Genomic DNA, 12,781 nt, shown 5'->3' with positions numbered 1-12,781 from the left:
TATCTTGTTTTCTTTTTTTGCCTTCCTCAACAAAGACAAGCAAGTATCCGTTCCCTACATCCTTGCAGCCTCTTGGGCCGGAGAAGGACGTCAATGACTGGCAGACATCATAGGAGTCCTTCAGGCGAGTAACCTCTAGTGGCTCGAAACAGTGTTGGGGCCACTACAAATAAAACCAGTTATTACTTCAAAAAATCCGTCATAATTCTAAAGTGTGTGTGTGTGTGTGTGTGTGTGTGCGCCAGCACAAACTCGCAATCTATCAATAATGTATTTGAATCAAATTCACTGGAGCTTCGCACACTGAAATGCCGAATCCTCGACTCACCGGACCGAGGAACACTGGACCCTTCAGTCTATAAAGGGACTCCTGAAGTTGCTGCTCAGGTACAATTTTTTTCCTTCATCAGTGTAGTTGTAGCACCTCCTTCCCCTCACTACACACTTCTGTCCCCTTCCCTTATCATACAATTCATCCATCTTCCTCACCACACTCCTCCGTTCTTCCCTCAATATATCCCTTTCAACAGTTGTTCACCGTGTCTCTTCTCTTCATCTCCATCTCCGCATCACTATATAATCTCTCCTTTACTCCTATTATATAACGAGTCTTCTTCGTGAAACTTTTTGTATCAATGTGTACAAAGCAAAGCAGTAAAGGTTCATTAAATACATTAAATGATAATTCATACGTGTTTTGTGGCTATTCTGAACCTGTCTCGCCAACACATCACTGGAAACCCGTGCCTCTCGGTTCACTGGTTGCACAGTATTCAAGAGTTTACCATCCAAATAAGATCTTTGATACATTTCGTTCAAACCGGAACGATACTAGCTTACACCTTCATTTCTATTAACGCGTCAAAAGCGCGGTATGGTTTCTGCAGTCATACCCATGGAACGGAATTATCGGCAAAAAATAAAGTTCTACTGTTTTAAAATGAAATATTGTATGAAAAAGTATACGAAAACCAATTTTTTTTTTTTTTTTCATAGATAATATAATACTATGTTCACTCGCTAGAGGCACAAGGCCCACCCTCACGGCGGAGCTTGACGAGTCGTGCTATGTTCTCTTCGAGGTTCCGAGAAATGGCAGGTTTGACATTATTTTAGTGATTCAATAAACATTGCCGGACACCTTACTCTCCTAGACATTGCTCTAGCCTTCATGTGTTACTGCTAATCCCTAGAAATCCTCAGCCCAGGACGAATTCTCATTTCTCTCTCTCTCTCTCTCTCTCTCTCTCTCTCTCTCTCTCTCTCTCTCTCTCTCTCTCTGAAAAATCATATTATACAAGAATATATTATCTAAAATACAATTGTTGTTAAAGATTAGACATTTGAGTATATACATAATAAAAAACACATGACAGCAATTGCAAGGCGTACTTGATTAAACCCACCATTTCGCCCGAAGTCAAGTTACAGGCTGGTCGGAGGCGGTTTATGGTACCACTAGACATAACACTAGCCAGGCCACTCAATGTTTATATCTCAGGTAGTTCATGTATCCCTCCCTAAGCATCTCGAGATTATTTATATCATTCTCTCACTCTTCCAGAAATTTACAAGCTTTCATGTTCTCAAAGTTGGCGCGTTGGTAAAAAAAACAATGAATTACTATAAAACGCATGTTTTCCAGTACACACGACCAATCAGTAGCAGGCCAGAGAGCGTTAATCCCAAAGGTGTTCCTCCCAAGAGGGGCTTAAGCCTTTATGAATAGAGTAGATTGTTGTGGTGATGATGGACCAAGATAGTTGTGGTGAAAAGGAGAATGTCTAGATAAAGCATTAGAATGTGACTAGATACAGCACAGTAATAAACAGTAGGTTTATTTATAATTCACGATTATTTACTTTTATCTGTACAGTAGGTTACATTATTTTTACGCAACTTAACGTAAAGTAAGAGTTTATTCTATTGTTTTGTCAACACTCAAGCACCTCTTTGAAGTAAGATAGAGATCAAGAACACACCCTGAGTTGCCAAGCATCATTTCAAGATATATGGTAACGAAATATATGCCACGAAGTTTAAAAATAGTCTTTGCATTATATGATATGTCACAGTTACACACTGTTCAACATAATTTTATGACGTCAAGTTAACAAGACTATTTAATATAAATAGCATTTTTTTTCGTATTAACTTTTATAACAAGAACGCTACCTTGAAACGTGACAGACGCTCGTCCTCACACCCTTGTTATTAATTTTTACCACCGTTCCTTACCAACACTATGTATAACCCCCACCTAGAGTGCAACCACTACCACCCTCAATATCACCCTCCCCCAAATCTGCCATTAGTCTACAAACTACCACCATTCACCACCACCATCTCACAGCTATCATCACCAACACCTTCAGCCACACCTGCCACATTTATCACCATCATCACCAACCTCCCTTACCACTACTACACTTTCCCATACCTGCCATCATCTTCATTAACCACCAGTATCATCCTCCTCATCACCACCGTCACTAACAACCACTATTACCACCACCGCCACACCTGCACCCTGGTAAGCAGGACAGGTGTGTGTGGCAGGCCCGGACAGGTGCTTAACGGTGGCTACGACAAATGACTCAAGTTGGTCCATCTCCTGTGGCCATTCTTCTATCCCGCTCTGCCCCTAACCCTCCCCTGCCTCCTTTTCACCACCTCTCTCTCTCTCTCTCTCTCTCTCTCTCTCTCTCTCTCTCTCTCTCTCTCTCTCTCTCTCTCTCTCTCTCTCTCTCTCTCTCTCTCTCTCTCTCTCTCTCTCAACCATCGCCCTCTCTCTCTCTTCCTTCTGTTCTGTCCACCTCCTCTCTACCTTCTATCCTATTCCTTTCATCCCTATCCTTGACTGGCCTGGCCTCTCCTCGTTCTCTTTCCCATCTCTCTCTCTCTCTCTCTCTCTCTCTCTCTCTCTCTCTCTCTCTCTCTCTCTCTCTCTCTCTCTCTCTCTCTCTCTCTCTCTCTCTCTCTCTCTCTCTCTCTCTCTCTCTCTCTCTCTCTCTCTCTCTCTCTCTCTCTCTCTCTCTCTCTCTCTCTCTCTCTCTCTCTCTCTCTCTCTCTCTCTCTCTCTCTCTCTCTCTCTCTCTCTCTCTCTCTCTCTCTCTCTCTCTCTCTCTCTCTCTCTCTCTCTCTGTTCTCCTATATCTATTAACAGTGGTGTTCCTCAGGGTTCTGTCCTGTCGCCCACTCTCTTTCTATCATTCATTTATGATCTTAACCAAACTTGTTGCCCTATTCACTCCTACGCTAATGATACCACCCTACACTTTTCCACGTCTTTTCAGAGACGACCAACCCTGCAGGAAATCAATAGATCACTCAGGGACGCCACAAAACGCCTGACTTTTGATCTTTCTAAGATTTATGATTGGGACAGGGAAAACTTAGTAGCATTCAATGCCTCAAAAAACTTAATTCCTTCTTCTATCAACTCGACTTAACCTTGCAAACAAATCTCCCCCTCTTCTTCAGTGACGCACAGCTACCCCAATCTTCTACATTGAATACCCTGTCTGTCCTCTACTCATAGTCTAAACTGGAAACTTCACACCTCATCTCTTGCTAAAACAGCTTCTATGAATTTAAGCGTTCTGAGGCGTCTCCGCCAGTTTTCTTCGCCCTCCAACTGCTAACTCTGTATAAGGGCCTTTTCCGTCCTTGAATGGAGTACTCTTCGCATGTTTGGGGAGTTCAACTCACACAGTTTTACTAGATAGGGTGGAATCAAAAGCTTTTCGCCTCATCAACTCCTTTCCTCTGACTGACTGTCTTCAACCTCATTCTCACCGCCGGAATGCTGCATCTCTTGCCATCTTTTATCGCTATTTTCATGCTAACTGCTCTACTGATCTTACTAACTGTATGCCTCGCCTCTTCCTGCGGCCTCGCTGCACAAGGCTTTCTTATACCTTTCATCTCTAATCTGTCCAACTCTCTAATACAAAAATGAACCAGTACTCTAAATCATTCATATCTTTTCTGGAAAACTGGAACTTCTTCCCCGCTTCTGTATTTCCATCTTTCTACGACTTGACTTCTTTTAAGAGGGAGATTTCAAGACATTTGTCCTTCACTTCTGGAAAACTCTTACGATCTTTAAAAGAACTAGCAACAAAGGCTTTCTTTTTTTTTTTTGCCTTTAACTAGTTCCCTCTCCTGCATGAAAAAAAAAAAACCGACAGACAGACAGAGATAGGTAGACGGGCAGCCAGCCAGACAGAAAAGACCAAAAAAACACTTATATACAGACAAATACACGACAAATACACGACACACACACACACACACACACACACACACACACACACACACACACACACACACACACACACATACGAGATAAGCTTAATTCAAGGCAAGCAAGCAATTTAGCAAAAAGCAGAGATAGAAAAAAAAATGAATAAACGGTCGAGGAAGTAAAATATCTTAGAGAATTATTCTGATACAGTGAAGAATGAGAGGCAGACATGGTAAAGAATGGAGATCGTTCCTGGTATATACATTGTGTGTGTGTGTGTGTGTGTGTGTGTGTGTGTGTGTGTGTGTGTGTGTGTGTGTGTGTGTGTGTGTGTATTCTGAAGTTTTGGGGTGGAAGTGAAATCATTTTAACGTTTTAAGGTTATTCTGGCGTGAAATTAGTGTTCTCTACCTGTGTTGTTCTTGTTGTTCTACTGTAAGATTGTTTCCGTGTGATGTGTCTGCTATGAGGCTGTACTGTAAGAAAATGATACTCTAAATATTATGCTGAATTCTGTGATGCTTTAATGTTGTGGTACTGTAAGGTTGTGATATTGTAATATTTTAGAGCTGTAATGGTGTAAGATTGTGATGAAGTAAAATTGTGGTCCTGAAAGATTTATTGCTTCGGGTGTGGTGTTGTATGAGTGATGCTGTAATGCCGCGGTGTGAAGCTGTGTCGATGTAAAACTATGTTGACGACAGGATATGATGTTGTAGTGGTGTGCTGACAGGCTGTGGTGCTGTAGTGGTGTGCTGACAGGCTGCGGTGCTGTAGTGGTGTGCTGACAGGCTGTGGTGCTGTAGTGGTGTGCTGACAGACTGTGGTGGTGTAGTAATGTGCTGACAGGCTATGGTGCTGTAGTAATGTGCTGACAGGCTGTGGTGGTGTAGTGGTGTGCTGACAGACTGTGGTGGTGTAGTAATGTGCTGACAGGCTGTGGTGCTGTAGTGGTGTGCTGACAGGCTGTGGTGCTGTAGTGGTATGCTGACAGGCTGTGGTGGTGTAGTGGTGTGCTGACAGGCTGTGGTGCTGTAGTAATGTGCTGACAGGTTGTGGTGCTGTAGTGGTGTGCTGACAGGCTGTGGTGGTGTAGTGGTGTGCTGACAGACTGTGGTGGTGTATTGGTGTGCTGACAGGCTGTGGTGCTGTAGTAATGTGCCGACAGGCTGTGGTGCTGTGTTGACAGGCTGTGGTGCTGTAATGGTGTGCTGACAGGCTGTGGTGCTGTAGTGGTGTGCTGACAGGCTGTGGTGCTGTAGAGGTGTGCTGACAGGCTGTGGTGCAGTAATGGTGTGCTGACAGGCTGTGGTGCTGTAATGGTGTGCTGACGGGCTGTGGTGCTGTATTAATGTGCTGACAGGCTGTGGTGCTGTAGTGGTGTGCTGACAGACTGTGGTGCTGTAGTGGTGTGCTGACAGGCTGTGGTGCTGTAGTGGTGTGCTGACAGGCTGTGGTGCTGTAGTAATGTGCTGACAGGCTGTGGTGCTGTAATGGTGTGCTGACAGGCTGTGGTGCTGTAGTGGTGTGCTGACAGGCTGTGGTGCTGTAGTGGTGTGCTGACAGGCTGTGGTGCTGTAGTAATGTGCTGACAGGCTGTGTGCTGTAGTAATGTGCTGACAGGCTGTATGCTGTAGTGGTTTGCTGACAGGCTGTGGTGCTGTAGTGATGTGCTGACAGGCTGTGGTGCTGTAGTGGTGTGCTGACAGGCTGTGGTGCTGTGCTTACAGGCTGTGTGCTGTAATGGTGTGCTGACAGGCAGTGGTGCTGTAGTGGTGTGCTGACAGGCTGTGGTGCTGCAGTGGTGTGCTGACAAGCTGTGTGCTGTAATGGTGTTCTGACAGGCTGTGGTGCTGTAGTAATGTGCTGACAGGCTGTGGTGCTGTAGTAATGTGCTGACAGGCTATGGTACTGTAGGAGTATGCTGACTGGCTGTGGTGCTGTGGTGGTGCGTTGACAGGCCGTGGTGCTGTGGTGGTGTGTTGACAGGCCGTGGTGCTGTGGTGGTGCGTTGACAGGCTGTGTTGCTGTGGTGGTGCGTTGACAGGCCGTGGTGCTGTTGTGGTGTGTTGACAGGCTGTGGTGCTGTGGTGGTGCGTTGACAGGCCGTGGTGCTGGGGGGGTGTGCTGGCAGGCTGTGATGCTGTAGTGGTGTGCTGGCAGTTTATGGTATTGTAGGAATGTGTTGACAGGCTGTGGTGCTGTGGGGTGTGTGCTGGTAGGTTATGGGGCTGTGGGGGGGTGCTGGTAGGCTGTGGTGTTGCAGGAATGTGCTGACAGACTGTGGTGCTGTGGGGTGTGTGCTGGTAGGTGGTGCTGTGGGAATGTGCTGGTAGGCTATGGTGTTGTAGGAATGTGCTGACAGGCTTTGGTGCTGTGTTGGGTGTGTTGATAGGCTGCGGTGTTTTGAGGGTGTGCTGACAGGTTGTGGTGCTGTAGTGGTGTGCTGACAGGCTGTGGTTCAGTAATGGTGTGCTGACAGGCTGTGGTGCTGTAATGGTGTGCTGACGGGCTGTGGTGCTGTATTAATGTGCTGACAGGCTGTGGTGCTGTAGTGGTGTGCTGACAGACTGTGGTGCTGTAGTGGTGTGCTGACAGGCTGTGGTGCTGTAGTGGTGTGCTGACAGGCTGTGGTGCTGTAGTAATGTGCTGACAGGCTGTGGTGCTGTAATGGTGTGCTGACAGGCTGTGGTGCTGTAGTGGTGTGCTGACAGGCTATGGTGCTGTAGTAATGTGCTGACAGGCTGTGTGCTGTAGTAATGTGCTGACAGGCTGTATGCTGTAGTGGTTTCCTGACAGGCTGTGGTGCTGTAGTGATGTGCTGACAGGTTGTGGTGCTGTAGTGGTGTGCTGACAGGCTGTGGTGTTGTAGTGGTGTGCTGACAGGCTGTGTGCTGTAATGGTGTGCTGACAGGCTGTGGTGCTGTAGTGGTGTGCTGACAGGCTGTGGTGCTGTAGTGGTGTGCTGACAGGCTGTGTGCTGTAATGGTGTTCTGACAGGCTGTGGTGCTGTAATAATGTGCTGACAGGCTATGGTACTGTAGGAGTATGCTGACTGGCTGTGGTGCTGTGGTGGTGCGTTGACAGGCCGTGGTGCTGTGGTGGTGTGTTGACAGGCCGTGGTGCTGTGGTGGTGCGTTGACAGGCTGTGTTGCTGTGGTGGTGCGTTGACAGGCCGTGGTGCTGTGGTGGTGCGTTGACAGCCTGTGGTGCTGTGGTGGTGCGTTGACAGGCCGTGGTGCTGGGGGGGTGTGCTGGCAGGCTGTGATGCTGTAGTGGTGTGCTGGCAGTTTATGGTATTGTAGGAATGTGCTGATTGGCTGTGGTGCTGTGGGGTGTGTGCTGGTAGGTTATGGGGCTGTGGGGGTGTGCTGGTAGGCTGTGGTGTTGCAGGAATGTGCTGACAGACTGTGGTGCTGTGGGGTGTGTGCTGGTAGGTGGTGCTGTGGGAATGTGCTGGTAGGCTTTGGTGTTGTAGGAATGTGCTGACAGGCTTTGGTGCTGTGTTGGGTGTGTTGATAGGCTGCGGTGTTTTGAGGGTGTGCTGACAGGCTGTGGTGTTGTAAGAATGTGCTGACAGGTTGTGGTGCTGTAGTGGTATGCTGATAGGTTTTGTACTGTAGGGGTGTGTTGACAGGCTGTGGTGCTGTAGGAGTGTGCTAACAGGTTGTGGTGCTGTAGGAGGGTGTGCTGACAGGCTGTGGTGCTGTGGACGATTCTAGGACAATATCCCCCCAGACAAAAACCCCCCGGACAAAATCCCCCCGGACAAAAACCCCCCGGACAAAATCCCCCGGACAAAATCCCCGGACAAAAACCCCGGACAAAATCCCCGGACAAAAACCCCGGACAAAATCTACCAATATCCCCAGACAATATCCCCCTAGGACAAAATCCCCTTAGGACAATATCCCCCACCCATAGAAAAATCGAAAGTGTGAATTGCTAACCTAACCTAACCTAACCTAACCTAACCTAACAAAAGCGACTGAACCCAAGTGTGAGATATGAGATGAGTGTTCGAATCAGCTATGAGACCTTTCGAACAGAGAGAGAGAGAGAGAGAGAGAGAGAGAGAGAGAGAGAGGGAGAGGGAGAGAGAGAGAGTGTTTCAAAGATTCACATAAAATACTGAGCTTATATCAAAAGTCTCAATTATAATCAATACTACTACATGAGCATAATAACACTAAATGTCCTAGGGGGGGATATTGTCCTAAGGGGAATTTTGTCCTAGGGGGGATATTGTCCTAGGGGGGATATTGTCCTAGGGGGGATATTGTCCTAGGGGGGATATTGTCTGGGGGGATATTGGTAGGGGGATTTTGTCCGGGGGGGTTTTGTCTGGGGGGATATTGTCCTGAAGCGGCTGTGGACTACTGTAAGACTGCGTTGTATTACGAACACTAAATTCTAAAAAGGTGGACATACATAATTGGTCTGAGGGAGCTCGGAACGGTTCCAGGCAACCAAATATTTGAAATTCCTAAAGCCTAAGGTTAATATCCTCGCCAAAGAAACAAAATTTTTACCACAATTCCTCGTCGCGCACTGGCTACGGGCACAGCGAGATTATTCTGTGTCAGACAGCGGCCACAAGCAACAGTTAACTGAGCTGTGCTGTGTAGCCTTGACCGGTATTTTTGTCCCTTCTCTTGCTACGGTCCTTCTGTATTATCTTTCGTGTAATGTGTAATGTCAGTACTGTAACATAAGGTAAGTTTCTTTCTTTCCAAGCTAGAGGCAATAAATAAATCAACAGTGCTTCCATATTCTTGACAAAATAACTTAGCAGTGTTTCCATGCAATTATACTCCTACATTATGTTTGCCACAGATATTTTGTCAGGAACATGGAAACACTGCTAAGTTATTTTGTCAAGAATATGGAAGCACTGTTGATTTATTTTATCAAGAACATGGAAACAGTGCTAGTGACATGCTACCTCATTCCATCATTAGTATTATATATTCCCTTCTTGTTTGCATACGTACAACATACTAACTCAAAAAATACCAGGTTATCTAGATGAAACAAAAAAATCAGGCTCTTTCAACTAGACAATTGATTTCAAAACAAGATGGGAATACGCAGAGGAAATAACAAATAGATATATCATTGCCGGTGTTACCATACTCACCTGTTGTTTGGGAAAATGACTGACTTGATGACTCGGAACAAATATAGTTTTAAACACAAAATAAACAATAAAAGGGAAAACAGAGCAGAACACCGTGGACAGAGCAAAGATACGGCGAAAGTAAGAGCAGATATTAACAAAGAGAGAGAGAGAGAGAGAGAGAGAGAGAGAGAGCCTTTGTGTCATGGTGAAAATAATTTGATAACACATGACCCACCTTCCCACGCTTCCTCAGGATAAGCACTCATTCTCCGAGTCCGGAACAAAAGCGATGCCCTCCTCCTCCTCCTCCTTCTCCTCTTGCGAAACAATAACACAGGCAAGGAAGAAGTAGAGGAAAAAAATAATGAGGATAATCTAAATACGCTTATGACGTTTGAAAACACACACACACACACACACACACACACACAGAGAGAGAGAGAGAGAGAGAGAGAGAGAGAGAGAGAGAGAGAGAGAGAGAGAGAGAGTAAAAAGAAAGTGGTGGAAGGAAACTAAAGGTGAATGTGAGAGAAAGGAAAGATTATGAAGGAAAGAAACAAAGGGAAACATTGAAAAGTGCCATAAAGAAGAGGAAAAAGTGTAGTGGGGAGAGAGGAGGAGGAGGAGGAGGAGGAGGAGGAAGTAAAGGTGAATGAGAGGAGAGAGCAGAGAGAAGAAAAAAAAATGAGGAGGAGGGAGAGAAGGAAAAAAAGGGAAGGCATAGTGGTAAGGTACAGGGGAGAAGGACGAGAAGAGGAAGGAGGAAAAGGAGGAGGAGGAGGAGGAGAAGAGGAAGAAGGAGGAAAAGAAGGAGGAGGAGAAGGAGGAGGAGGAGGAGGAAGAAGGTAACGATCCCAAGTGCAATTCAATTTCAATCGCAGGTTTTTCCCTCAGGAATGTCACGTGGGGCTGATCCTTGAAATATTCAGCAGCTCCTTCCTCCTCCTCCTCCTCCTCCTCTTCCTCCTCCCTCAGACCCCAACCCTGCTTCTCCACTCCGCCTACTTCCCTCCGTCCTCCTCCTCCTCCTCATCCTCCTCCTCCCCCCTTGACACAGGCCGCTGCGTAGCCACTAAAATTAGTTCTCTCTCCCTCTCTCTCTCTTTCTCTCTCTCTCTCTGATATAATGTTCTTTCTTCTGCTTGTCTCTCCCTTTGGTGACGCTCAACAATGATAAGAGAGAGAGAGAGAGAGAGAGAGAGAGAGAGAGAGAGAGAGTGTGTGTGTGTGTGTGTGTGTGTGTGTGTGTGTGTGTACGAAAGAAACTAATACAAAGGACTGAACATGGCAAGAGGGAAGGAATGAGCGAAGGAAGAATAGAAGAAGAAAGAGCAGGGAGAGGAAGGAGAGAGAAGAGAGGGAGGAGAGGCAGGCACAGGACCCTCGGGAGCTGTTGAATGTCGGCACCTTTTCTTCCTCTACAAACTTACCACCTCCCGTTTTTCCTTCCATCTGCTTTTCCACATATTTTGTTACTTTAATTTCCCCCACGGAGAGAGAGAGAGAGAGAGAGAGAGAGAGAGAGAGAGAGAGACAGGGTGGGGTGGATGAAGGGGTGGTTTCGTTGATATGGTTGGGTGGTAGGTAGAGGGAACACCTGCCCCCTCTGAATTATGCTTAGCCTCTCAGTTCTTCAATCATCCATCCCCTTTCGCCTGATGTGCACGTGCATGTTAGTGATTGTAATAGATGTTAATTGACCAATGTTTGCCGTATATTCATTACTGATTAAAGAAAAGAATAGCAACATAGAAAAAAGCATAAGCCCCGTACAGCGTGAATGGGGTTGGTTAATAACAGGCTAAACGAGGATTTCTCAACCGGGGTTCCTCGGAACTCAAAGGTTCCGCGAAAGGTTCCTAAGAGTTCCGCAAGGACAAGTGAGATAAGCTAATGCAATTTTTACTTTTTATTTAATTTCATATATGTAATATAACTAAACACCCACAATATATTATTGGTTATTGTAATGTTATAATATATTATTTTTCCTTAAACCAGTTATTCAAAAATTTATATTGTGATATTTGTCACGTGAAATACGATGAAAATAAAATGAGAAATATATGGTATATAATTTTGTTTTTGCGCAGGGGTTCCTTGAGACATGTAATCTATTTTAAGGGTTACGAAAGAGTAAAAAGGTTGAGAAGCGCTGAGCTATAGACTATAGAGAGATCCGTATTCTGAAACGCTTTTTACTCAATTATTTATCAAAAGACCACAAAAAATTAAAACGAATTCTCAAGAGTGTTTTTCATTTCATAATGTAGAAATCTTGCTCATCTGTACCCAGAATCGCAAAAGAAAAATCCTAAAGCGCTGTGCCATTCCAACTAGAGCTTTCTGAACGTAGCGGAGGTGTAACACATAAGTATTTCAGAATATGGTCCTATGTCCCGCCTCACTGATGGTTCTGTGACGCAGCGCCACCCAAGCCACCACGGAGGGAAACATTAACTTGAACTGTTCCGGAAATCCGCAGATTGCGATCTCCATCTCTGCAGAGCCTCGCCATTGGCTAGGTGAAAAACACAAAGCAGGAGATTAGTCCTGGCTGCGGAAGTCGTGTAGGAGAGAGAGGAATAGACGAGTTGTGAAGAACAGACTGGTCGGTTACAAAACATAATGGTGTGTGTGTGTGTGTCGTCTCGCTTGATAATTATATTGTTTATCCTCTCTCTCTCTCTCTCTCTCTCTCTCTCTCTCTCTCTCTCTCTGTATGGTGGTAGCAACCACACGAGTTACGCCTTTTGATGAAGTTCGCGGTAAAGATCAGGCAGAGGCAGCTTTTTGTTGCTTTGGTCTTATGATTTGTTAATGTTTTCTTCTTTATTTCAGGAGATTGTCAAGTGACTTTAGAGATAAGAATTATTTGTGAAACTTTGGGTGATAACGATATTTTTTTTTCTTTATTTTAATGTTATGGCCTATAGCGCCTGCAGGCATACTTGGAGAGTATAATGAATGTACTCTTCAAGTATGCCTACAGGCGCTATAGGCCATAACATTAAAATAAAGAAAAAAATATATCGTTATCACCCAAAGTTTCACAAATAATTCTTATCTCTAAAGTCACTTGACAATCACCTGAAATAAAGAAAAAAACAGGAGATGCCGTTCAGCCTCCCCCCATCAGTGGCGCAGGCAATGTTATTTATAGGGGTACCCATATTAGGGCCCATATCACCACCCAAACGCATCTTTGTTGTAACCACCTAGAACCTGGGTATCATGATGACATGTAGGTAACTTTAAACCACTCGACAAATGGCATAGCTTCAAAGCGGTATGTGGTGGGATTCGAACTTACGCGTGGACGTCTACCCGATCCCACACTCACCACCTTAGACCAATACGCCACCGCCTCCCTATGTTAGCGTGTGATGATACTGAGGGAGATATGGTGG

The 12,781-nt window shown here is 45.5% G+C and overlaps 1 protein-coding gene across 1 annotated transcript; it reads right to left on the bottom strand.

The window, feature by feature from the left end:
* Positions 1 to 4,867: 4,867 nt before the first annotated feature.
* On the bottom strand, positions 4,868 to 11,870 carry LOC123519734 (mucin-6-like). Its single transcript, XM_045281239.1, has 5 exons — positions 11,780 to 11,870; positions 7,393 to 7,924; positions 6,788 to 7,258; positions 6,266 to 6,703; positions 4,868 to 6,131 (listed from the first exon to the last, which is right to left on the bottom strand). The coding sequence occupies exons 1-5, from the start codon at positions 11,868 to 11,870 to the stop codon at positions 4,868 to 4,870; spliced, it is 2,796 nt and encodes a 931-aa protein (XP_045137174.1).
* Positions 11,871 to 12,781: the final 911 nt, after the last annotated feature.

This window comes from Portunus trituberculatus, chromosome 46 (genome assembly GCF_017591435.1).
Source record: "Portunus trituberculatus isolate SZX2019 chromosome 46, ASM1759143v1, whole genome shotgun sequence".
NCBI lineage: Eukaryota > Metazoa > Arthropoda > Malacostraca > Decapoda > Portunidae > Portunus > Portunus trituberculatus.
The sequence above is the reverse complement of the archived record's forward strand: the minus strand, read 5'-3'. Positions and strand labels throughout refer to the sequence as shown.

What these genes read in the sequence shown, in the direction of transcription:
- LOC123519734 (XM_045281239.1), bottom strand. Translation starts at nt 11,870, where the DNA reads ATGGAGATCGCAATCTGCGGATTTCCGGAACAGTTCAAGTTAATGTTT. An exon ending in CCACCACAGCAACACAGCCT is followed by an intron (nt 7,259 to 7,392) that starts GTCAACGCACCA and finishes ACATTATTACAG; the next exon opens with CACCACAGCCTGTCAGAACA. An exon ending in CCACCACAGCAACACAGCCT is followed by an intron (nt 6,132 to 6,265) that starts GTCAACGCACCA and finishes ACATTACTACAG; the next exon opens with CACCACAGCCTGTCAGCACA.